The sequence below is a fragment of the Salmo salar genome, chromosome ssa12 (assembly GCF_905237065.1).
Source record: "Salmo salar chromosome ssa12, Ssal_v3.1, whole genome shotgun sequence".
Classification (NCBI taxonomy): Eukaryota; Metazoa; Chordata; class Actinopteri; order Salmoniformes; family Salmonidae; genus Salmo; species Salmo salar.
Genome location: NC_059453.1, coordinates 63,527,748 through 63,554,848, shown reverse-complemented (window position 1 = coordinate 63,554,848; position 27,101 = coordinate 63,527,748). Strand labels below are relative to the sequence as shown.

At 42.2% G+C, this 27,101-nt stretch overlaps 1 protein-coding gene across 3 annotated transcripts in view; it reads left to right on the top strand.

Moving 5' to 3' along the window:
- LOC106565594 (sodium channel protein type 8 subunit alpha) overlaps nucleotides 1-27,101 on the top strand; it is a 116,670-nt gene that overhangs the window by 36,226 nt on the left and 53,343 nt on the right. For all 3 annotated transcript variants that reach the window (XM_014132898.2, XM_014132896.2, XM_045691638.1), the window contains exons 8-14: nucleotides 9,336-9,399; nucleotides 9,601-9,742; nucleotides 13,281-13,487; nucleotides 14,145-14,462; nucleotides 19,428-19,760; nucleotides 24,460-24,595; nucleotides 25,076-25,314. In XM_014132898.2, coding sequence (XP_013988373.1) covers nucleotides 9,336-9,399; nucleotides 9,601-9,742; nucleotides 13,281-13,487; nucleotides 14,145-14,462; nucleotides 19,428-19,760; nucleotides 24,460-24,595; nucleotides 25,076-25,314 — 1,439 coding nt within the window. The remainder of the gene's footprint in view (nucleotides 1-9,335; nucleotides 9,400-9,600; nucleotides 9,743-13,280; nucleotides 13,488-14,144; nucleotides 14,463-19,427; nucleotides 19,761-24,459; nucleotides 24,596-25,075; nucleotides 25,315-27,101) is intronic.

Sequence of the window (27,101 nt, the reverse complement as noted above, 5' to 3'; positions counted from 1 at the left end):
GCTTGCCATAACAAAGGGGCTGAATACTTATTGACTCAAGATATTTCAGCTTTTAATTTTTTATTAATTTGTAAACATTTCTAAAAACATAATTTGACTTTGACATTGTGTGGTATTTTGTGTAGGCCACTGCCAAAAAATCTCAACTGTATATATCTGGTCTTTCTGCTATCCAAGGAAAAGGGGTTGGTTGCTAGAGCTGCTGTGTTCCACACCACCTGCTCCTGCAATGGGAGGCAGAGCAGGTTACTGTCCAAGTACTTGAGCCAAATCCAAGGTTGAATAGAGACTAGCCTACCCCATTGTAGTGAACCATTACAAAGGACTCATGAAAAAGTCAGTGATAGAATGGAAACTTCTCCTAAACCCCTTAAATGCACATTGATTTGAAATAACCTCAAACAACTTAGATCTTTGGGTTTTCTTGTATTCACCTAAATTAAATCAGAAAAAATATATAATTTCACGACATAAATTGCATCACATGAAACACTTTTTTTTATCCACTCAAATTATAATATTGGTTCATTTATTAAAGTCGAGTACCTCGGGCATAAACAATACTCTGGCCAGGTAAGTAATTCAAGTAAACTTACACTGCTGAAAATTGCAAGCTCATTCCGGTTATCCCGGGTATACCTGTTCAAACTGGAAATGCTATTTAATAGCGTATAATAGCAATCAATATATAATTTTTTTACATGCTTTCAGGCTACTAATGTAAATTGGTAAATATACACAGGAATCGAACGGTTATAAAGTAAAAACAGCCACAACCTTTTCAAATTACCCTGAGTTTGGAAAAGATGGAGCCGGAGGGTAGGGCTGCCGTCTTATCGGCTCTTAACCAACCATGCTATTATAAAAAAAAATTGCGTTGTTCGTAACTTGTTTTGTACAAAATGTTGCTGCTACCATCTCTTATGGCCAAAAAGAGCTTCTGGACGTCAGAACTGGGATTACTCACCTCAAATTGGACGAGGAGTTCTTCTTCAATGAGTCGGACGCAAGGGATATACTACGGACACCCGACCAGGCCCAGATCCCTGTGATTCGCTGGAAAAGGAAACGTAGGTTTCGCGGAACGAGATCAGGATGCCTTGTGAGGATCAGGTGATGAGTGGCTAATCTGCCCTTGCCTTCCATTCTGCTAGCTAACGTTCAATCGCTGGAAAATAAATGGGACGAACTAAAAGCACGTATATCCTACCAACGGGACATTAAAAACTGTAATATCTTATGTTTCACCGAGTTGTGGCTGAACGATGACATTAAGAACATACAGCTGGCGGGATATACACTCTATCGGCAGGACAGAACAGCAGCTTCTGGTAAGACACGGGGCGGGGGTCTATGCATTTTTGTAAACAATAGCTGGTGCACGATATCTAAGGAAGTCTCAGGGTTTTGCTAGCCTGAGGTAGAGTATCTCATGATAAGCCGTAGACCACACATCTACCGAGAGAGTTTTCATCTGTATTTTTTGTAGCTGTCCACATTCCACCACAGACCGAAGCTGGCACTAAAACCGTACTCAATGAGCTGTATTCCGCCATTAGCAAACAGGAAAACACTCATCCAGTGGCGACGGTCCTAGTGGCCGGAGACCTTAATGCAGGGAAACTTAAATCAGTTTTACCTCATTTCTATCAGAATGTTAAATGTGCAACCAGAGGGAGAAAAGGATTCTAGACCACCTTTACTCCACACAAAGAGACAAATCTGACCATAACTCTATCCTCCTGATTCCTGCCTACAAGCAAAAATTAAAGCAGGAAGCACCAGTGACTTGGTCTATAACAAAGTGGGCGGATGAAGCAGATGCTAAACTCCATGACTGTTTTGCTAGCACAAACGGGAATATGTTCCGGGATTATTCCAATGCCATTGAGGAGTACACCACATCAGTCACTGGTTTCCTCAATAAGTGCATTGATGACGTCGTCCCCACAGTGACTGTACGTACATACCCAAACCAAAAGCCATGGATTACAGGCAACATTCGCACTGAGCCAAAGGGTAGAGCTGCTGCTTTCAAGGAGCGGGACTCTAACCCGGAAGCTTATAAGAAATCCTGCTATGCCCTCCGACAAACCATCAAACAAGCAAAGCATCAATACAGGACTAAGATCTAATCGTACTACACCGGCTCCAACGCTCGTCGGATGTGGCACGGCTTGCAAACTAATACAGACTACAAAGGGAAGCACAGCCACGAGCTGCCCAGTGACACGAGCCTACCAGACGAGCTAAATAACTTCTATTCTCGCTTCGAGGCAAGTAACACTGAAACATGCATGAGAGCATCAGCTGTTCCAGATGACTGTGTGATTACGGTCTCTGCAGCCGATGTAAGACCTTTAAACAGGTCAACATTCACAAGGCCGCTGGGCCAGACGGATTACTAGGACGTGTACTCCAAGCATGCGCTGACCAACTGGCAAGTGATTTCACTGACATTTTCAACCTCTCCCTGTCTGAGTCTGTAATACCAACATGTTTCAAGCAGACCACCATAGTCCCTGTGCCCAAGAACACTAAGGTAACCTGCCTAAATGACTACCGACTCGTAGCACTCACGTCTGTAGCCATGAAATGCTTTGAAAGGCTGGTCATTATCCCAGATACCCTACACCCACTCTAATTTGCAGATCCACAGATCCACAGATGATGCAATCTCTATTGCACTCCATACTTCCCTTTCCCATCTGGACAAAAGGAACACCAATGTGAGAATGCTATTCATTGACTATAGCTCAGCGTTCAACACCCTAGTGCCCTCAAAGCTCATCACTAAGCTAAGGACCCTGGGACTAAACACCTCCCTCTGCAACTGGATCCTGGACTTCCTGACGGGCCGCCCCCAGGTGGTAAGGGTAGGTAACAACACATCCGCCAAGCTGATCCTCAACATGGGGGCCCCTCAAGGGTGTGTGTTTAGTGCCCTCCTGTACTCCCTGTTCACTCATGACTGCATGGCCATGCATGACTCCAACACCATCATTAAGTTTGCTGATGACACAACAGTGGTAGGCCTGATCTCCGACAATGATGAGACAGCCTATAGGGAGGAGGTCAGAGACCTGACCGTGTGGTGCAAGGACAACAACCTCTCTCTCAACGTGATCAAGACAAAGGAGATGATTGTGGAGTACAGGAAAAGGAGGACCGAGCACTCCCCTATTCTCATCGACAGGGCTGTAGTGCAACAGGTTGAGAGCTTCAAGTTCCTTGGCGTCCACATCACCAAGAAACTAACATGGTCCAAGCACACCAAGACAGTCGTGAAGAGGTCACGACAAAACCTATTCCCCTTCAGGGGACTGAAAAGATTTGGCATGGGTCCTCAGATCCTCGAAAGGATTTACAGCTGCACCATCGAGAGCATCCAGACAGGTTGCATCACTGCCTGGTATGGCAACTGCTCGGCCTCCGACCGCAAGGCACTACAGAGGGTAGGCCTTCCCTGTGGCTCAGTTGGTAGAGCATGGTGTTTGCAATGCCAGCATGGTGTGTGCAACGCCAGGGTTGTGGGTTCAATTCCCACGGGGGGCCAGTACAAAAACTAAAATAAAAAAATAAATGTAAATGTAGTGCGTACGGCCCAGTACATCACCGGGGCCAAGCTTCCTGCCATCCAGGACCTTCTATACCGGGCGGTGTCAGAGGAAGTCCCTAAAAATGGTCAAAGACTCCAGCCACCCTAGTCATAGACTGTTCTCTCTGCTACCACATGGCAAGCGGTAACGGAGCGCCAAGTCTAGGTCCAAGAGGCTTCCAAACAGCTTCTATTCCCAAGCCATAAGAGTCCTGAACAGCAAATCAAATGGCTACCCAGACATTTTGCAAAGCCCCCCCCCCCCACCAATCCCCCACCCTCTTCTACGCTGCTGCTACTCTCTGTTATTCTCAGTTATTATCTATTATTAGTCACTTAAATAACTCTACCTACATGTTCACAATTACCTGAATTACCTCAACACCGGTGCCCCCCGCACATTGACACATTGACTCTGTACTGGTACCCCCTGTATATAGCCCCGCTATTGTTATTTACTGCTGCTCTTTAATTATTTGTTATTCTTATCTCTTACTTTTTTGGGGATTTTCTTGAAACTGCATTGTTGGTTAAGGGCTTGTAAGTAAGCATTTCACTATAAGGTCTACTACACCTGTTGTATTTGGCGCATGTGACAAATAACATTTGATTTGATTTGATATCCAGGTGCAAGGTGCGAGAAAAGGACCTCTTTCAGTCAAAGGTGGGCTAAAAAATGTTTTATTTTCACTAGGCTGTAATAAGGGAGTGAACGTTATTTAGGTTACATGGAAAAAATCTGACCTATTTGAAATTAAAATGGATGGCCCTCCCTTCAGCAAAATATACTTTACCTAAAGCCTCCCTTAACGCTTGAAAAAAAGAAGTCACCCTCCCCTATACCAAAAATAATAATTTAAACATAAAGTGGATAGCAGAGAACATCCTTATTCTTTACCCTCACTTCTTGGACAGACCAGAGACTTAAATATGCTGTTTTAGACATTTGTCTACTTCCTGTAAAGCCCAAATAAAATAAAAGCGTATTTTTTTATGCATGTGAGCGAGTGTGTACATGCTGGATTTAGAATGCATGGTAGTGGATGAGAGAGAGGATCAATGGCGTCATAGCCTCGCACCTCCTCCAGGACAGCCACGCAGAAGAAATGCCAGGCCATGCAGAGACGCAAGAGATTGAACTTCACTTCGCCCCATTAGTTTGCACTATATAGATCAACGTTTTTTTGGTGATCGAATCAACATTAAATCAGCCCCTTTTCAATGCAACAATCCAAAACAAATCTACCTTTGCAAGATTGAGTCGGTGATTTTGTTGTAGGTAGAGCCAGAGCACAATGGAGTACAATTCTATTGGTGGGGTAGCCCACAAGCGGTCTTTCAATCACCCAAGAGTGAATGTGCTTTTCAGATCAGTTCAGATCAGAGCACAGAGCCGCATGTGTGCACATTTGTTGATATTCTTTGTTAGTTGGCGTGTTATAACCCAGTTATAGATAAGTATAGGTCAGCAATGGGGAGTTATTGCTTCCTATAAGATTACAAAACATCTAGGCTACATTTCAAACTGTCTTTGAAAAGCCAGTCAGGTAAAAATCGTATGTGTTAATTAAAGGGGCGGTGTTGTATTTTGAGACAGGCTGGAATATGCAAATAAGCCAATATGCAGAGGGTTAGCCTGTATGATAATAATAATAATTTTTATTTTGTAAAGTGGTTTCTTGCATCATACAACACAGTACAATGCAATTTACAGTCAACTAGTTGGACCATGGTGTTACAGACAAGTAAAGGCCTGCATTGAACACCACATATAGGCTACTGTAGGCTAGATCATAGAAATTAAAAGCTATTTCCATGTGAAAATGTTATGGGATTGCTGGTAGGTCTACATTATGCTCAAATAGCCACAATAGCCTATTAGCTACTGTCTAAAACTCTAAGGGAAAAGTCTCAGTGTTCACTGTAAACACGCACCGGAAGTCACACAAAATTCTCACAATATTCATTCTTCCCCTCACGAGACCAAAAATTTGCTCAGTGTGACAAAATAAATTGTTTACCCCCATTTTCTTCCCAATTTTTTGATATCAAATTTAAATCCAGTCTCATCGCTGCAACTCCCCAATGGGCTCGGGAGAGGCGAAGGTCGAGTCATTATTCCTCCGAAACACGACCAAATAAGCTGCGCTGCTTCTTAACAACCGCTCACTTACACCAGAAGCCAGCCACACCAATGTGTCGGAGGAAACCCTGTTCAACTGACGACCACAGTCAGCTTGCAGGCACCGGGACCACCACAAGGAGTCACTAGAGCACGATGAGCCAAGTAAAGCCACCCTGCCAACCCCTCCCCTAACTCGGACGATGCTGGGCCAATTGTGCGCCGCCCTATGAGAATCCCGGTCACGGCTTGTTGTGATACAGCCTGGGATCGAACCCCAGGCTGTAGTGATGCCGCAACACTGCAATGCAGTGCCTTAGACCACTGCACCACCCGTGAGTCTCTCTTTTATTGTTAATACATTTGCAAACATTTATAATTTCCTGTTTTCACTTTGTCATTATAGGGTATTGTGTGTAGATTGATGAGGAATTTAAAACATTTAATCCAGTTTAGAACAAGGCTGTAACATAACAAAATGTGGAAAAAGTTAAGGGGTGTGAATACTTTCCGAATGCACTGTATAGCAGCCTATAGCCTAATTTCGTTTGTCAACCTACCTTTTATTTTCTAAATAGGAAGAAATAGACTCTAACACAAAGCCTTCTTGTTGTTAGTAAAGTCAAATTAAAATGAAGAGGTTGAAATGAATTATGCCTACTTTAATTTGCCTACTTTCAGTACCATGAGCTGTCAATTTCTGATTGATTGTGTCACGACTGCTGCTTCAAGTTTCAGCACCACAATGTAAGTTACTCGAATCTGGCTCATTGTGAGGTCAATAACTCTGATAAATACATCATGGGCAAGTAACATATTGTTTTTATTCAAATCAATTATAGTAGTAGCAAGCTATTAAAGTTGACCTCCGGTCCACCTTCTCATCTTCGCACTCTCCTTCTCAAACTGAACAGAACATAGGCTAGTCCACGCCCAAGACATTGCATTTTTCGGACTAAGCCTAATCAAAAATTATTTTCTGAAGAATTCTTTGACTCTCCTCCTGAAATGCCACTGTAGGCCTACACAGCACAAGGTTGGTAGGCAGCACAAAAAAGGTGTTTATCAGTAAGAGCAGAGCAGGCCGGGGCTCAGTCTTAGAATAGCCATTGCAGTGTGTAATGCAGCCTAGTTTTATTCACACCATCCCAGCACCTATCTTAGAAATATAACTTTGCTTTGTGCTTCTCCGAGCATTCACTTCGTAGCCTATAGGCTATGGATCATTTGATAAAGACCACACTAAATATCCTATAAGCACACTTGATATTGCGCGCCCAGCAGAGAATCAAAGATGAGGGCCGGCATCGGGCACACATCGATATATAGCCTAATAAGCAACTAATATTAAAACACTGAGAAATATTTAAATTTCATCAATTACAAATTACATGACCCTCCCCTGGACTAGATATAAAAAATATACTAAACCTTCCCCTTGACTGAAATTGAAAAAGAATGACCCTTCCCCATTTTCCTCCAGGTACCCATTCTGTAAATGTCGATTCATCCCTAACCTCATAATATTTTCGGCCAAGTCGGCCAACAGTGCTTCATAGGCATACATTTAAACTAGGCTACATGAACTACATATTGTGGCGACTTTCAGAGAACTTTGAGTTGTTTCAATTGCAGCAAATACAACAACAAATGTATTTCTTCGTTTTTTTGCTCGTAGGCTATTATATGCTTTTAAATAGCATTTACGGTTGGGGAACAGGAATACCCGAGGGGTTGCGAGGGGTTGCAATTTTCTTTGAAAGGAACATTTGTAGATTTTCTGGAAAATATTCAACCCGAGTGTGCTGGCTACTTAATGGGAAATTGAAGGGGCAAGGCAGCATCGGGAGGAGACGAACTGCGATGTTCAAATTAATTTGGGATCGTCACATCATGACTAGACCAAAAGACACGTACAGTTCCTTCAGAAAGTATTCACACACCTTGACTTTTTTTCACATTTTGTTGTGTTAAAGCCTGAATTTATAACAGATTAAATAGAGATTTGTGTCACTGGCCTATACACAATATCCCACAATGTCTAACTGGAATTATGTTTTTAGAATCTTTTAGAAATTAATTACAAATTAAAAGCTGAAATTTCTTGAGTCAATAAGTATTCAATCCATTTGTTATGTAAATATGTTCAGGAGTAAAAGATGTGCTTAACGAGTCACATAATAAGTTGCATGGACTCTGTGTTCAATAATAGTGTTTAACATGATTTTTGAATGACTTTCTCATCTCTGTACCCCACACATACAATTATCTCTAAGGTCCCTCAGTCGAGCAGTGAATTTCAAACACAGATTCAACCACAAAGACCAGGGAGGTTTTCCAATGCCTCGCAAAACAGGGCATCTAGTGGTTAATGGGTAAAAAAAAGCAGACATTGAATATCCCTTTGATCATGGTGTTTCAATACACACAGTCACTACAAAGATACAGGTGTCCTTCCTAACTCAGTTGCCAGAGAGGATGAAAACCGCTCAGGAATTTCACAATGAGGCCAATGGTGTCTTTAAAATGGTTACAGAGTTTAATGGCTGTGATAGGAGAAAACTGAGGATGGATCAACAGTATTGTAGTTACTCCACAATACTAACCTAAATGAAAGAGTGAAAAGAAGGAAGCCTATACAGAATAAAAATATTCCAAAACATGCATCCTGTTCGCAATAAGGAGCTAAAGTAAAACTGCTACAAATGTGGCAAAGAAATCCATTGCTTTGTCTTGAATACAAAGTGTTATGTTAGGGGCAAATCCAACACAACACATATGTTAGGGGCTGCATCATGTTATGGGTATGCTTGTCATTGGCAAGGACTAGGGAGTTTTTTAGGATAAACATAAATGAAATTGAGCTAAGCACAGGCAAAATCCTGGAGGAAGACCTGGTTCAGTCTGCTTTCTAGCAGACACTGGGAGACTAATTCACCTTTCAGCAGAAGAATAACCCAAAACAAGGCCAAATATACACTGGAGTTGCATGAAAGACAACATTGAATGTTCCTGAGTGGCCTAGTTACAGTTTTGGAATAAATCAGTTTGAAAATCAAAATCAAATCTAATCAAATGTTATTTATCACATGCGTTGAATACAACAGGTGTAGACCTTACTGTGAAATGCTTACTTACAAGACTTTAACCAATAATGCAGTTTTAAGAAAATATTTACAAAATAAACTAAAGTAAAATAAATATATATACTTATGTAAATTAGATATTTCTGTATTTTATTTTCAATAAATTTGCTAACATTTTTAAAACATGTTTTCACTTTGTCATTATGGGGTATTTTGTGTAGATTGGTGGCAAACAAACCATCTATTTAATACATTTTTGAATTCAGGCTGTAACAACAAAATGTGGAATAAGATAAGGGATATGAATACTTTCTGAAGGCACTGTATGTACACGACTAGACAGAAAGACATTTGTTTGTACATGTCTGGCTTAGATAAAAGAACATGCAGAATACAGTATATATGAATGATGGTGAGTCCACTGCACATCGTAAATAAACACAGTCCCACATTCCACATAACCATAAGAGCCTGAAACAGTCTAAATGTATGAGTCAGATGAAGATAAAGATGTCCTTAACTTTTTCAGGGAACTTCTATTTCATTCCTGGGCAGCTGGATGCTCTACTGTGTGGAAACAGCTCGGACTCAGGGTGAGTCTCATGATCTATGACTTCAAAATTAAACCTCCAGTAGGTTGGAATAGCCACCATAAAAGGGAACAACAGAAAATAATCCTAACATAACTAAGACTTTAACGCAAATCATGCGTCGATGTCAATGGGAGATTTACTTGTAAATCATGACTCCCCTTCTCCCTCCGCTCCCTCTATTCCTCCCTCCCTTCCTCCCAGGCGGTGCCCTGAGGGCTACACGTGTATGAAGGCCGGGAGAAACCCAAACTACGGGTACACCAGCTTTGACAGCTTCGGCTGGGCCTTTCTCACTCTCTTCCGCCTCATGACCCAAGACTTCTGGGAGAACCTCTACATGCTGGTAAGGCCAAGCTCGTCATAGACAGGGAAAATAAATACTGTAAGAATTCCTGCTTGTAATGGCGGAAGCAGTGTAATTCAATGTGGGCGGCTTATATGAGCAGCCGAAGAGCATTGAAACCAAACCGATAGATTGAGACGGCTCTATGTTTTTATTTTGAACTGGGAATTGACTGTCAGTTCTGCAGTACTGTCGTTTAACCTTTTACTGCAGTGGGCTAAATCATGGTCACACAGAGTGTGTAGTCTTAAACAAATACACTTGGAAACAAATGTATACACCTCACACACACATCGTTATGGGCTAAAACAAATCTGTACCATGTTAGAGATTGAGTTGAAATGTATTCAATTATGAGTTTGCATCCCAATAGTAAAATACACTGTTTAATATAGAAACACCAGATTTTAGTTTCTAAAAAAAAATGAAATAATAATATTCCACCCATGAGGCCACTAGGTCATTTTGACTGCAGAAAAGGGCTACTGGCTAATTGGGTCATTAAGGCTGGCATTTCTGCCCTGTCTACAACATGCAAAGAAACTACATCATCATGCTTGACAGTGAATCAGCAAATAGCCTCTCGGCATTTTCTCTCTTTGCCATCAAACTGTGAGTCACTGACTGCTTCTTGTCAAGGATTGGTCGGTCTGTTGATGAGAGGCTGCATGGATTTTACAGTATCTCAGAGTTTAACCTGATTTCTGGTCTTTGGTCATAATCTATGTCCCAGCTGCAGATGAGAAAGATTCTGTTTTAAGTTTGACTGGAAGAGCTTGAGAGAACTCAACATGTTGTTGAGTATTGCCAAACGTAAGTGTGTGAAAATAAAGAGGGCTCTATTTTCGGCTGGCATTAAGTAAGAGCAATTGTCAAATGCACGCTCGTTGGCAATTTCAACATGTTAAGCCGGCGCTGTGCTATTTACCAACCCTTGCACCAAGATTGGTAATTTACCTGTCTTATATGAGCTCGCTTGTGCTGAGGTGGAAGGGGTGGCAATATCTGAGGTGTGTCCTTAAAAAACGTGCACCAAAGTGCCAATTTCAGGCAGAACTGGTGGGGATATATAAGACCAATTAAAAGCTGGTCTTAGCAATGGATTTTGACAGCTTAAGCGCAGATATAAACCTTGTATTTAGAAACATAATAGACTAATGTTTTTTCCCATTTCCTTTTATTAAAAACCAGGCATAGCCTCCCCTCCTCTCAATGAAGGCTGTATTTTTTGTCCTGCCCAAAGCATTCTCCAAGTTGTAAAGACTATCGATAAAGAGTTTGACTTCTGAGACCGCCTTCTTAATCACCAAAGCTTTATTAAAATATTAAGTTTGGGAGCATTAAAACAGTGAGCAGACAAAAACACACCTGGAAGCACCTGTCAAGACTCCTGCATTATTTTCCTACTCTAGCAAACTGGCTCAAATTAAGATCTTAATTTATGTATATCATGTTATTCTTCTCGAGCTCTGCAGCATGTGCACAAAGAGAATTAAAAAAAAACTCAGTGGTGTGCACTGATCAGACTTGGGCCCGCCCTGCAACCTCATTGGTCAATACTGGGCCAACCTGCATTCTCATTGGACATCATTCCACCTGCCAATCAACATTATCTATCATGTTCGGTTGTTGATAGGGATGTGCAACATAATATCAACTTCATAGGATGACGCATAAGTATAGGCTAAAGGGATTTTCCGAGAGGGAACTTCTGATAGCTATCACACCCTCTGAAAATGATTCCCCTGTTCCGAATTATCCATGCAGCTATAGAAATGCAATTTATGCTCACTATCCAATTTGTGATTGCATTTTTATTTTCAAAATTAGAAACATGTTATACTAAATTACTAAAAGTTTTATTATTTAACAAGCTACCTTCCTCCAGCGAGAAAGCCAAGCTTCCTCCAGTGAGCAAGCAGGACTGACAATGTCAATGTGATAATGTTTGCATCAAATAACTTTCTGGATGCCTATTCATATAGATTATACATGATCATAATGCATTGTATAGACACTGGCTTTCAATTTCATGATCATGATCAGGCACATGGCTGGAGAAGGTCTGCAACTCGGGGTGTTCCTGCGTGTGGGCATTCCTGCATTTATAGGAACCCCTCTTTATACTTCAATTGGTACATTTTTAAGCTAGGACCCCGGTCCACAGGCGGGAGGCAGGGGCACTCCAGTACAGGAGGTGGATGCCAACCACCGATATACCCCCACAGAAGAAGAAGAGGCAGGGGCAACAACTGTAGCTAGCTAACTATGACACTGGTAGACAGTGTCCTTAGCCCCCGCCTATCGGGCACTGCTTTCCCGCAGTTCTGTTCATGGCGTCAAAGGCAGGTGTTCAGAAGACGGGAGCGAAGGACACTGGGTACTAGCTAGCACTCTCTTACACATCAGGCGGGGGCAACACCGGTAGCTAGCTAGCTAGCTGTCTTTCGCCCCGAAAAACTCAAAATACTTTTATTTCCCTTTTGACCTACATTGGAATCACATAGACAATCGGGGGAAATCCAAAATATCAGAAGTGTCACACAAGCAGGAAGATGGTGTACTCAAGGGGGGGACGTTCATGCAGGAACCAATCGGTTACTCGAGGAGGTGCCTGTAGATGCAGGAATACACACAGGCAGGAACTTCCCAAATTGTGGGCCACAATCACACACTGTAGCATGCTTCGAGGGGGTGCATTATCAATTGGGACAACTTGTGTGCTATCAGGCCAAAGGAAAAGACATGGAATTATGGTTGGTTGGCATTACAGAAAGGTTGCCCCTCGTAAGTGGATGTATAGACTACATTTCACGAGTGCAAAAAAAGTTGTATTTTGGCGGAGGGGTCAGGTTATGGGTGGACTCTCGTAATCTTTTGTGCAAATGTACTCCAAAATTCAGCCATAAATACATAATTGAATACATCAGCCTACTCCATTTAGGAAATAAAAGTTGTGACCAAGATGTTTCAAATCGGGTTGACAATTATCTTCTAACTTTAGATTTGTGTCCCTCCTTTTAGTATGATATGTTACGTTTTGTATGATATATATTAATTTGTGAATGTCTATCATCCATTTTTTATGATATGTTACTTCCTCCGATTTGCATGATATGTTATGAATTTCAATATGTACAGTATGCTACGAATTTGTTAGTACACGTTCACTATGAAGGGAACGAGCGTGCAACTCACATGTACTATACATTTTATGTGTTGAATGTAAAGATTGTGTGGCTTACTCCGCCAGGAGAAGATTACAGATGGTGTATTATGCATCTATGAGCCATTACCAGAGAAACCTATTGGTGTGGATGTCAAAGCAGTAACAGAGCTAACAGTGCCAAAGATAGTACAGACACCATGCATTGACAGAGAAACACAGTGAAGTACCTCAGCTCTGGAAGAAAAATACTGCCACTTCAAACAATTAATGGGTAATGTTTATTCATTATGACCATTGTTACAGTATATGTTGCTTCTCTTTGTTTTCCCTTTCCCCCTTTCCTTCCTCCCCCCTCTCCCTCCCTCCCAGACACTGCGAGCGGCAGGGAAAACCTACATGATCTTCTTTGTGTTGGTGATCTTCGTTGGATCCTTCTACCTGGTTAATCTGATTCTGGCTGTGGTTGCCATGGCCTATGAGGAGCAGAACCAGGCAACAATAGAGGAGGCAGAGCAGAAAGAGGCAGAGTTCAAAGCCATGCTGGAGCAGATCAAGAACCAGCAGGAGGATGCACAGGTTTGTCCCTCCCTGGTGTTAGACTGGGTGAGGAGCCATCTGTCTGTTTGTCTCTCTGTCTGTCTGATTGCTGGGTCTATCTGTCTGTACACATCACTCCCTTCACTTCTCCCCTCTCCTACCTGTTCTGTCTTGCCACCCTTCAGGATGCCCAGGTTAGTCCCAGACTGGGTGTGGGTGTTGTCTGTCTGTCTGTCAGTGCCTGTCTGTCTTCTGAGATTCTTATCAGATTCGTAATTTTGTTTAATCCACAAAATTGTAGCTAAGGTTACTAACGCCAGCTAGCGCTAGTCAGCTGTACTTGCACCAAAATCAGGTATTTCTCTTCCAAAAAGCATGTTCTCCATCTGATAATGTATTGGTGAGTCAACCAGTAGACATATGCTATAGCCTAGTGAGTAGCTCATGCTCCATGCTAAAACATTTATTTAGCAAATATTCAAATCAGAAAAAAGTGATTTGAACCAGAGTAAACAAATCAGCCCTAGACTGACTGACTGACTGACTGACTGTCTGTCTGTCTGTCTGTCTGTCTGTCTGTCTGTCTGTCTGTCTGTCTGTCTGTCTGTCTGTCTGTCTGTCTGTCTGTCTGTCTGTCTGTCTGTCTCCCTTCACTTTTTCCCTCTCTTACCTGTCCCCCACCTCCCCACCCCACAGGCTGCTGCCATGGCGACCTCGGCGGGCATGGTGTCGGAGGGCGACGCGGTGGAGGGGGGCGATGCAACGGAGGGTGGAGGTCACCTATCCCGTAGCTCCTCTGATGCGTCCAAGCTCAGCTCCAAGAGCGCCAAGGATCGACGCAACCGCAAGAAGAAGTCACGTCAGAAAGAGGAGGAGAAGAAAGAGAAGGGGGAGAAAGGCGAGAAGGTCGACCACGAGAAGCACGTTAAGTCTGAGTCGGACGATGGCAGCAGGAGGAGCATCTTCCGTTTCCCAGGCAACCGGCTGGGACGCAAGTCGTCCATCATGAACCAGGTAAAAACTAGCATGAGATAATAAAGATAAACTATTTTCTTAATTGAAGTAATTTTCAGAGACTTTCATGAGTAATGAGACATACAGTGCCTATCATAAGTTTTCACTACCCTTGGATTTCTTCACATTTTACTGTGTTACAAATTGGGATTAAAATTGATTTAATTGTCCTTTTTGTGTCAACGATCTACACATTGACATTTACATTTACGTCATTAAGCAGACGCTCTTATCCAGAGCGACTTACAAAAACACGATAATGCGGAAGTGGAAGAACATTTCTACATATTTTTATTTTTATTTATGTAAAATAAAACACTTTTATATCTTAATAAGATAAATATTCACCCCTTGAGTCAATATTAGAAGCAATTTTGACAACGATTACAGCTGTGAGTCTTGTTATTTTAACATTTCTTCAAACTCTGTAAAGTTAGTTATTGATAGACAGCCATTTTCAAGTCTTGCCATAGATTTTCAAGCAGATTTAAGTCAAAACTGTAACTACACCACTCAGGAACATTCACTGTCCTCTTGGTAAGCAACTCAGAAGGACTTTTTTGAGAGAAACGTTCCACATATGGCACAGAGGTAGATTTATGGAGCCTGAATAGATTTAGATATGGAAACACCACAGATTTGGCCCCCGGGGGCTGGGACAGCCATCTCACAAAATGGCCATTGTCGGTAATACAACGTTATAGTTCTGAAGTTTTTCTTACATTTTTTTATAAACACACCAAATGTTGCACGAAGGTAGATTTAGGTACCCTAAAAATATTTCAATATGGAGCAAGCACAGATTTGTCTCCTGGGGGCCGTGGCAGCCATCTTACTATATAGCCGCAGACTACAACTATTTTACAAACCTTTAATCTACAAAAAGTCGTGGCATATACTTCTTTGACTTCTTAGCCTGGATCTCCTGAAAACCAAAAGGTTTAACAGTTACACACAGTATAATACAATGAGTACAGAAAGAAACACAGCAGCCATGTAGGCCACATTTGTAGGAAAAAGTTAACATTTCTGGGACTGCTTCTAGTGGAGGTGAGTTAGAATGCTCTATTGATGAGGTAGCTCTACCTGCGACATAAAACCAGCCTCGGCCCAAGACGGAATATTATTTTGGTCTAAAATCATAATTAAAGATCATTTTTATTGGGTCAGTGGAGGCAATCATAGAAACAGACCAAATATTTTTAAAAGAACATCAAAAGCCCTGGAACTAAGCCGCTAACTTACTATTTGCTACTAAGCAAAGGGATCTCATAGCCTTGGACCTGACCTGACATCCTGTATTCAAGTATAGCAACCAATGGCGTATATCAACCAACAGCTGTGTGTTACAAAAACGTGTTACAAAAGCTATAATACAGTATAACATATAGCCTATTTGGGGTGAAAGGTCTGTGTTGGCTCCATATCTTAGTCTTTGTATGGTCCATAAATCTATCTCTGGGCCAAACTTGGAACCTTTCTCGTAAAATAGTTCTTAGCTGTAAAATATTGGTACTGCTAGGCAGTCATTTTCAAAGATGGCTGCCACAGCCCCCTGGGGCCAAATCTGTGGTGGCTCCATATCTAAATCTTTTCAAGGTACAGCGCATTCGGAAAGTATTCAGACCCTGTGACTTTTTCCACATTTTGTTACATTACAGCCTTATACTAAAATGGATAAAATGAATTGTTTTCCTCATCAATCTACACACAATACCCCATAATGATAAAGCAAAAACTGTTTTTTTAGAATCTTTTTCAAATCTATAAAACAACAAACGGAAATACATTATTTACATAAGTATTCAGACTATTTGCTATGAGACTCGAAATCGAAACTGTTTCCATTGATCATCCTTGAGATGTTTCTACAACTTGATTGGAGTCCACCTGTGGTAAATTAAATTGATTGGACATGATTTGGAAAGGCACACACCTGTCTATATAAGGTCCCACAGTTGACAGTGCAGGTCAGAGCAAAAACCAAGCCATGAGGTCAAAGGAATTGTCCGTAGAGTTCCGAGACAGGATTGTGTAGAGGCACAGATCTGGGGAAGAGTACAAAACATTCTGCATCATTGAAGGTCCCCAAGAACACAGTGGCCTCCATGATTCTTAAATGGAAGACGTTTGGAACCACCGAGACTCTTCCTAGAGCTGGCCGCCCGGCCAAACTGAGCAATTGGGGGAGAAGGGCCTTGGTCAGGGCGGCCACTCTGACAGAGCTCCAGAGTTCCTCTGTGAAGATGGGAGAACCTTCCAGAAGGACAACCATCTCTGCAGCACTCCACCAATCAGGCCTTTATGGTAGAGTGGCCAGACGGAAGCCACTCCACAGTAAAAGGCACATGACATCCCACTTGGAACTTGGCAAAAGGCACCTAAAGGAGTCAGGCTATGAGAAACAAGATTCTCTGGTCTGATGAAACCAAGATTGAACTATTTGGCCTGAATGCCAAGCGTTACATCTGGAGGAAACCTGGCATCATCCCTACGGTGAAGCATGATGGTGGCAGCATCATGCTGTGCGGATGTTTTTCACCGGCAGGGACTGGGGGACTAGTCAGGATCGAGGGAAAGATGAACGGAGCAAAGTTGATGAAAACCTGCTCCAGCCGCTCAGGACCTCAGACTGGTGTGAAGGTTCACCTTCCAACAGGACAACGACCCTCAGCACACAGCCACAACAACACAGAAGTGGCTTCGGGACAAGTCTCTGAATGTCCTTGAGTGGCCCAGCCAGAGCCCGGACTTGAACCCGATCGAACATCTCTGGAGTGACCTGAAAATAGTTGTGCAGCAACACTCCCCATCCAACCTGAAAGAGCTTGAGACGATCTGCAGAGAAGAATGGGAGAAACAAGCCTGGCACTATGCTACAAACCTGGCACTACAAATACAGTAGTGCCAGGCTTGTAGCATCATACCCAAGAAGACTCAATGCTGTAATCGCTGCAAAGGTGCTTCAACAAAGTACTGAGTAATGGGTCTGAATACTATTGGGTATTGTGTGTAGATCGATGAGAAAAAAATTGTAATCCATTTTAGAATAAGGCTGTGACGTAACAAAATGTGGAAAAAGTCAAGGGGTCTGAATACTTTCTGAATGCACTGTATATACGTCTGTATCAAATTTGATGCTTTTATCACAAAGTGAATGATTAAGTCAAATTTCTCAGCTTAGCCACCCGACTACAATGATGTCATACCAATGCAATGTTTCATGTTAATGTAACAGAGGTTGCTACTGAGTGACAGAATTACTAAGGCCTCACACCTCTCCCTCGCTGCCATTTTTTATTTTCTCCTTTCTTCTTTCTCTCCTTCCTGGTGATAGTCAGTGACGTCGCATTGTGCTGACACATCTTCTGTTCAACACTAGTGCAGAGGAGAGCAGTTTTAGTGTAGCAGCAGTGACTGTACATTACACTAGTCTTGGTCTGTTTTGCTTTCACAGGACCACTCTACATTATTTATAAGGCCTTTTCATTGATCATTCACTGCCCTGCTGATAGCAGTAATCTAGCTGTGTTTTGTCATTACTCTGAGAAGCACAGTCAGAACTGTTTACTAAGCAAAATGGACCTTTGCACATATTTGCGTGCCTGATTTCTAAAGTGACCATCTTCTAGTCTTTAGTTGCTGTGTCTTTCCATGTTTGAATTAACCATTATCTCTTTTCTGTCTCTGTAGCTAGGTTTCCATCCAATTGGCGACAGATTTGCGAATATTCTAAAATATGCATAAAGAAAATATGCACTTTTTCCCATCAGTGGTGTGTTTCCACCACACAAAATGTCCTTTTTCGCTTAAGTTTTCATGTACCGAATAAAAATCTAAAGTTCAATATGTTTCCATCGCATTTTCAACTCTACTGATAGCTTTGTAACAAAAATTGTTGCGTTAAATAACAAATGTGCCTACTCTGTTCTTGGCAAGTGCGCTCTAGCCAACAGCTCACAGATAGTCAAATCAAATCAAACTTTATTTGTGACATGCGCCGGATACAACAAGTGTAGACCTTACCGTGAAATGCTTACTTACAAGCCCTTAACCAACAGCGCAGTTCAGAAAATATTTACCAAATAAACTAAAGTAAAAAATTATAAAAAGTAACACAATAAAATAACAATAACGAGGCTATATACAGGGGGTACCGGTACCGAGTCAGCATGCGGGGTACAGTCGAGGTAATTTGTACATGCACATCATAACTTATTTTCATCTGTAGCCTAATAAACTGCAAGGTTTCCCGAGTCGTAGTGGGAGGACCACACACCATGTCATCGCGTAACTCCAAGTTTACTTCGATATGATGGTTGTTATATCAACATTTGTTCATAAAGGGGTTTCCATCGTAATTGCGCGCATAATACATTTTACAGACACAAAAAGATCCCACCATGTCGAACAAACAAATGATCTGTTGGCATTTATACCCCCTGTATATAGCCTCGTTATTTTACCTTTATTTAACTAGGCAGTTAAGAACAAATTCTTATTTACAATGACAACCTACCCCAGCCAAACCCTAACCCGGACAACGCTGGCCCAATTGTGCGCCGCCCTATGATACTCCCAATCATGGCTGGTTGTGATACAGACTGGAATTGAACCAGGGTCTGTAGTGAAGCTTCCAGCACTGAGATGCAGTGCCTTAGACCACTGCGCCAGTCAGGAGCTCCATTTGATCTTCATTTTACTTTCTTTTTTTCATTCTTTCTTTCTCTCTCTCCCTCTCTCTTTCTTACCATCTCACACCAACCCCCCCTCTCTCTCTCTCTCTCTCTCTTTCGTTCTTTGTTTCTCTATCTGTCTCTTCTTCTTTCTCATCCCCTCACCTCTTTCTCCCTTTACTTCTCACTCTGTCTCACCCACTCTCGTTCGCCTCCACCTATCTATCTATATTTCCCTCTATTTCTCTTCTCTCTCTCTCCATCCCCCTTCTCCCTCTCCCTCCTCCAGTCTCTCCTCTCCATCCCGGGCTCGCCCTTCATGTCGCGCCACAACAGCCGCAGCAGCATCTTCAGCTTCAACAAGGGCCGCCCTCCCAAGGACGTGGGCTCGGAGAACGAGTTTGCCGACGACGAGCACAGCACGGTGGAGGAGAGTGAGGACCGCCGGGGCTCCCTGTTCATCCCCTACCGCCGCAGCAGCTACAGCGGCTACAGCCAGGGCTCGTCGCGCCTCATCAACCCACTAGCGCCCCACATTGGAGGGAAGAGGAACAGCACGGTGGACTGCAATGGCGTAGTGTCACTCATCGCTCACCAGCCTGGCGGGAGCCTTCTGCCTGAGGTGAAAATAGATAAGGCAGCCACTGACGACAGTGTAAGGATGTCCATAAACAGTTTATAGGCATGATGGAGGTTGCTCCTGCCCTGGTCTCTCCAGCTTCTTTCTCCTCTTTTTCCTTCTCCTCGCCTTTCATTTCGGTCCGGTTTCCTCTCCCTCTCCCTCTCTCACTCTCTCTCTCTCTCTCTCTCTCTATCTCTCTCTCTCTTTCTTCCTCTCCCCTCCTCTCTCGCTCTCTGTCTTACTCGCTCTTTCCCTTCTCTGTCCTACCTTCTCATGAATTGCTCAGCACCCACAGCCTTATTACACCACTCCAATGTTTAGTCTTTATTTCTCCCTGCCCCCCTCGCTTCAGCTGCTCTGAGTGGCTTCCACCAATGAAAAACAACAGATTCCTTGCCTCCGTTATACCAGAGTAACCTGTCTATTAGCCTATAAGTCAGTTTAAAATCCTCCTGAATACAAGTCTATCTAAGCACCTATCTAACAAATAGATAGCTCTCCCTAGGATGCCGTGCCCCATCCACAACAAGCATTACCACAACATCTCCCAGAAGCTTGGCTGGTGCATAAAACCCGCAAATTCAGACAAACAGAAGGTGTGATGGTTCCGCACTCAAAAAGATGTAGCATTTTCACTACATAGCATACACAGACGTTTCGGCTTTGCAGCCTTCTAGATGGGGACGTTCAAGCGCCACACAGTCAACTCCAAGTAGCAGAACGTCTACACCTGTCTGTCCTAGAATTTTTTAAAGAATTCTAAACAGCATTTGTAGGGAACAACCAATGAGCAGCAGTTGCTTCTAATCAGGGTTGCCACTCATTTGATGTGGCTTCTCTGGTCTGCCAGAATATAGGGTATGGGAGTGGGCACAAAGGGCAATTGATGGCATCAGGTGTGAACCATTCATGAATCAATTGCCTAGGTGTCTGCTCACTTGGATGAATCATATCAATTCATGAGATAGCTTACCATGAAGGACATCAGGCACAGCCGTTCATAAATATGTGGGGCTAACTTATAAACGATATGCAAAATCTGATATGGGCAGTGTTCTTGTATAACAGTCTAAATTTGGCCTATAGCAATCTAGTTCTTCTTTTAAACTATGTGGAGATCACAGGAGATTGGTGATACCTTAGTTGGGGAGGACTGGCTCGTGGTAATGGATGGAGCTGAATGAATGGAATGGTATCAAACATGGTTTCCATGTGCTTGATGTCATTCCATTTGTTCCATTCCAGCCATTACTATGAGCTGTTCTCCCTTCAGCAGCCTCCACTGGTAGATCTACAGAATTTAATTGAAATATCCACATGGCTTCCCATTGGAGTAATTTGCTGTCATAATCACCTCTGCATGGTGGATACACTTTTTAGATCCCGATGCAACGCAATTCATTAATCAAATGATTTTGTGTCTTGCAACTGGCAAGGTGATATCTTGACGTCTGATAGTGGATTTATGTGCTACAAGGCGTACTTTCCAAGCGCGGGATGTTTTTCAAATATCAATCTTCTTGCAAGAACACTGTAACATATAAATAACTTATTTAGTAGAGCAAGTTATACATTACTTTAACTCATCGTTCTTAGAAGTCTTAGGGCATACAAAGTTAGAACATTTCCTTATGGTGCTACATGAGATACATGATCTACAGGGGAACCATCCTTTTATGAATGCCTCTTTTCTCTCTCTGACCACATCTGATTTAACCAGTATCTTTGATAGATTTCTTGATCGTTTATAGGTGAATAAAGGTTGATTCTGGAAGGCAGAATTTAAAGAGGAGTCTGATGATAGTAAATGCCAGTGTTTATTTTACAGAAAACTGGTTCTTCTGTTTTTATTTGGATTTATTAAGTAACTGGATTCTGTTTAAGCTTTTAATTTGATTTTTTTTTTGCTTTATCAAGCCAGGTATCGGGTATCCTCTCAAACGCTCAATGAGAGAATTGGATTGTTTATCATATTTTTCCTCTGTGTCACAGATGCGACGCAGTCTAGGAAGTTGACTGACTGGTAAAACCTCTTTTTAGGGGGATAACTATCCGTTGTCTGTATAGTATTTTAATCTGTAGGTTTTCTGTAAACTGTAATACTTAGAGATTGCCCCTTCTTTGTATCAAGTACATCTAAGAAATATATAGAGTTAATGTTCTTTTCCACAGTGAAGGAAATTGATTCTACTCTAGAGTTAATGACCGGTGTGTTAATGTAGTTAAGACATTTATTTAATTATAAAGCAATCGTCTATATAGCGGGTCAAATATATAACATGATCTTTGTAAGGATTATTTTCATAAATAAAATAAAATTCGAATTTCCCCATGAAGAGATTTGCTAATGGCTTTCCCATTGCTGTTCCAAAGGTCTTTAGGTAGTAATACTTGTCAAATAGAAAATAGTTTTTAGTAAGCACTAGTTGTGCAAGCTCAATGATATAATTTGTAGGCACATCACTTAAGCGGTTGGAGAGGAAGAATTTGACGGCCTCCATACCTCCATCATTCGGAATATATATGTGTATAGCGATGAGACATCAAGACTGACTAGTCAATTTCCTTCACTAATAACTGGTATACTGGTAATTTCATTAGAAAGTCAGTGGTGTCTTTTAAATGGGATTACAACTGTTTGACTAGTGGATAAATGTGGAAGCCCACATAACGAGACACCGTTTCAGTTAGGGAGCCAATACTTGAAACAATAGGTCTTAATCGAGGATCTGTGGTTGATTTGTGAACCTTAAATAAGCCATAAAGGATCAATACTGTAGGTTTTGGGACAGAAAGGTTTAAATGTAAATTTAAATTCCTGTTCTGTCAACAATTTATTTTGTAGTCCTTTATCAAGGAAATACATTTCTTGTGAAATTTTTTTACCATCCAACAAGCTATTCATGTTTTCTATATACATACATGTTGGTATTACAAATCACAATCCCACTTCCCTTATCTGATATCTGTATATTAATCGAGTTATCATTAATTAAGTAATCAAGAGCATTTTTTTGACTCCTGGAATGGTTGTAAATGTTGTAAATGTCGACATTCACTTTGTTTCTTTAGTTGGATGTCAATGTAATTTTCTACCAATCTACAAAATGTGCTTGCTAACTGATGGGTTATTTAGAAATGTAATGAAAGTACTTTTAGGTCTGAAGCTGGAGTAATTAGGTAGAGCTTCAGTTCTAGGGCTAAAGAAACCTTTCAATTTGATATTGCATTAAAACTTAAATAGTTAAATTGTAACATGAATAGGATTTGTGACTGTATACAGTACAATCCTTTGTTTAAAACATCACATTTCTTCACTAGAAAGCTGTAGTTAAAAACGACATTCTCTCGTGGAGCATTGTTGCTTTGGGAATCTTCGTTTACCTCATTCCCCCGTTCTCTCGTACCTCTCCTCGTGCGTCTTTGTCTTTGGCATGTGTGCGTTTGGAACGTTGCAGGGGCAGGGGGACCAAAAAAGTTTTTCTGGATCTGGAGGATGAAGAAGACATCGCTGAGGTAGAGGATTCACCGGATTCTGATGCGCTGGCCTGTTGGGTGGGACGATGTCTGCGAGTGCTTCGGTTTCTTGGACAGCCAGGTGTAGACGTTCTGCTCCTTGTGGTCGACTGTGTGGCGCCAGTTGGGTCACAAACAACCCAGAGCAGAAGACTAGAAGCATGGCTTAGTAGGGCCGTGGTGTTCACATAGCTATTTTTGGACACCCGTGAGAGTAAATGTAATTCTGGTTAATCTTTTCAACAGAACAGATGAACCGGAATTAAATTTACTCTCACGGTTAGTTGGACCGCAGAGTGAAGGGAAAAGCAGCCAACAAGTGCTCAGTATATTTGGGAAGTCCTTCAAGATTGTTGGAATAGCATTCCAGCTGAAGCTTTTTAAGAGAATGCCAAGAGTTTGCAAAGCTGTCATCAAAGCAAAGGGTGGCTACTTTGAAGAATCTAAAATATATTTTAATTTGTTTAACACTTTTTTGTTTACAACATGATGCCATATGTGTTATTTCATAGTTTTAATGTCTTCCCTATTATTTTACACTGTACCATCAAATTACAGGAACTTTTTAACAGTGTATCAATTCATGGTATAAAGGAAATCATGGTGGAGAGGGAAAGAACAGGATAGTTCTTCACAGCCTTCACAGCAGTTAAGAACCCTTCCTGAGCAGTAAAAACCCTAGATGAAAAATGCTTACACATATCACCCTCACCCCTTGACAAAGAATCCCTCAATAACTTTTTTTTTGCGTGTAGCATGGTAGTTTGAAATCCCCTTACTTCTCTCCAAGCCAAGCGTTTTACCTACTCTCCAAACGTAGCATGGTACAGTGGCTGTCTTGACTTCTCTTTTCTTATTAGCTATATGCCTGCTCTTGCATGGAGGTTTGGGAAGGGGATACAACTGTTATACGTTTTGGGTGGGACAGGACGGTTTGCTTAGAGTGGGATAATGTTGTAAGGAATGGGGCTTAGTGGTATTTTTAGTGTCTGGTGTATGGCATAGGGTTTTTGTGTCTGGTGTGTGGGATAGGATTGGGTGTTGGTCTCTCTCTCTCTCTGGTTTAAGCATACCGTGTGTCAGACACAAAGGCTAGGGTTAGTGATTAGAATGGTTTCAAGATGTAGTGTTTGTGTAAGGCTTCTGACGGGTGTTTGTGTGTGTGTCCTCTCCCTGAGCGCAGACCACAGAGGTGGAGGGGAAGAAGAAACACTCGGGCTCCCTGATGGTCTCTGTGGACCAGCTCAGCCGCAACAAGGACCGGACCAACAGTGTGATGAGCGTGGCCACACATACACACTCACATACTCTGCTGGAGGGTACGGAACTCATACACACTCACACACACTGGTGGAGGGTACAGTTGCCTCTACACACATTGTCACACACACACCCACTGGTGGAGGTTACAGAACTCACACTCACTCACACATACTGGTGGATGGTACGGATGCCTCTGTCCTCACATCCAACCTCTCACCTTTCAACCCCTCCCCATTTAGCCCTGCCTTTTTGCAATATACTGACCTGACCACCAGACAACCAGCCTTATAGCAATGGGTCTATTTTTGTGACTCTTTTCCTCCCTCTCCCTCTCTTTCACCCTCTCTCTCTCTCTTTTCCACACTCTCCCTCTTTTCCTGTCTCCCACTCCCACTCCTACTCTCTCTTTTCCTCTTATTCACACTTTACCATTTTCTCTCTCTCTTTCACTTTGTCTCCCTCTCCTTCTCTTGGTTTACCCCTTTCTCCCCTGCCCCCTTCTGTTTTTTTAAATTCCCTCCCCTTTCCCCATACAGAGCTAGAAGATTCTCAAAGGGCATGTCCATCATGGTGGTATAAGTTTGCCAACCTCTTCTGTGTGTGGGACTGCTTTCCCTTCTGGCTGAAGATCAAGTATGTGCTCAACCTGATCGTCATGGACCCTTTTGTAGATCTGGCCGTCACCATCTGTATCGTCCTCAACACCCTCTTCATGGCCATGGAGCACTACCCCATGACTCCTCGCTTTGATGAGACACTGTCAGTGGGCAATCTGGTGAGAAACAGTCAAGTAGACAGTGTTTAGTGTGTAGGGTACCACAGGAGTGTGTCAACATGTGATTGTCATGTTTCTCACATCTAATTATTTCTCTCTCATACTTGGCTCTCTACCTCTGCTCCACATCTCTCTCTCTCTCTCTCTCTCTCTCTCTCTCTCTCTCTCACTCTCTCTCTCCCTCTCTCTCTGTCTCTTTCTTACTCTCACTGTCTCTACCTGCTCTGTCCATGCTGTGAGGATGGAAGTGTGGTACAGATCCCTCAGAGCACTTCTTTGCTGGTTTAATCAGGCCCTTTCTTACACGCACGCACGCATACATACACGCACTACACTCTGCCCTTTGAAGGGAATTCATAAAAAACTCTGCTCTATTTTAAAGCAACCAGCTTGCTCCCCTTCTCTCACCACAGCAGCTATCTCAGTTTCTCTCCCCCAAATGTGTCTCTCTCTTTCTTGCCCCATTTTCTTCTCTGTCTCTCTCTTCCTACTGATTTAGCAGTTTTAACATGGCAGGACAGGGGTATGTCCAGGGGGTGGCAGGGTTGGTTGGTTAGGGGATACATTAAAGTTTAATGTAACATGATAGATCGCTACCTTGTTAAGTGGAGAATACTGATTGGTAAGGTATGAGGCTGGTGTGTGAGTGTGAGGAGAGGTTAGAGGGCATATGTGGTGTCCACTTGCTCTCAGATATCTCAGTTCAGTAGCAGAGTCCCTGGCCTGTCCGTGTCAGGTCAGAGGAATTGGCGTGGTGTAAGGGGTGAGATAGGAAATGAGGTCACAGAGATTGGCGTAGTGTCAGCAGCTATATGGGAAATTAGGTTACAGATGTTGGCATGGTTTCAGTGGTGGTGCAGGATGAATCATTGAGTGCTCTCTGCAGTGATGATTGGGCACATTATCAAGTATTGGGCACATGATCCGGTATTGGGCATAGGCCCACCAACATGCCATCATACAAACCTCCCTGTGTGTGTGCGTGTGTGCGGCAATGCTCTATGACCTTGTCCTGCAAGGACAACCTTCACCAGCACTGAGACTCCAATCAATTTTTAATCAGCACTACATCAAACAAAATGCCATGCAAGCAAGATCCATTTCACATTTCACTCTCAAATTTCTGTATTTAAGCAGAATTTCTACAAATTATAAGTTCTCCGTGATTTTAACCTCCATGTTCTGCATCACAGCATAGCACACACAGATCAGAACTCTCAGGTACAAATCTTGAGCAGACATTTTCTGGTTTCTATCAGAGATCAGAATGATATGTTATAATATACTACACACTTGGTTCTATATTCAGATGTAGTATCTTAATTTGATCACTGTTTTCGCAGAGACTTTTCCTGCACTGCAGGAATTTCAAATAAGTCTTGAGATTTACATAAATTCACTGAAAACATGCCGTTCTCTTTCTTTCACTAGATCTCACACCTAAACTATAGCCTACTGTAGCCTATCAAAACGTATTTCCCATTAGAAATGATCAAAACTGGTCAAATCAAGATCCGACATCCGTAGTGCCAAATAAGAGTTCTATGACTTGTAACCATAGCAGATCCATTTTTGGTGCTATATTTTTTTTTTTTAAATGTTCACCTTTATTTAACCAGGTAGGCTAGTTGAGAACAAGTTCTCATTTGCAACTGCAACCTGGCCAAGATAAAGCATAGCAATTTGACACATACAACAACACTGAGTTACACATGGAATAAACAAAACATACAGTCAATAATACAGTAGAAAAAAAGAAAAGAAAAAAAGTCTATATACACTGAGTG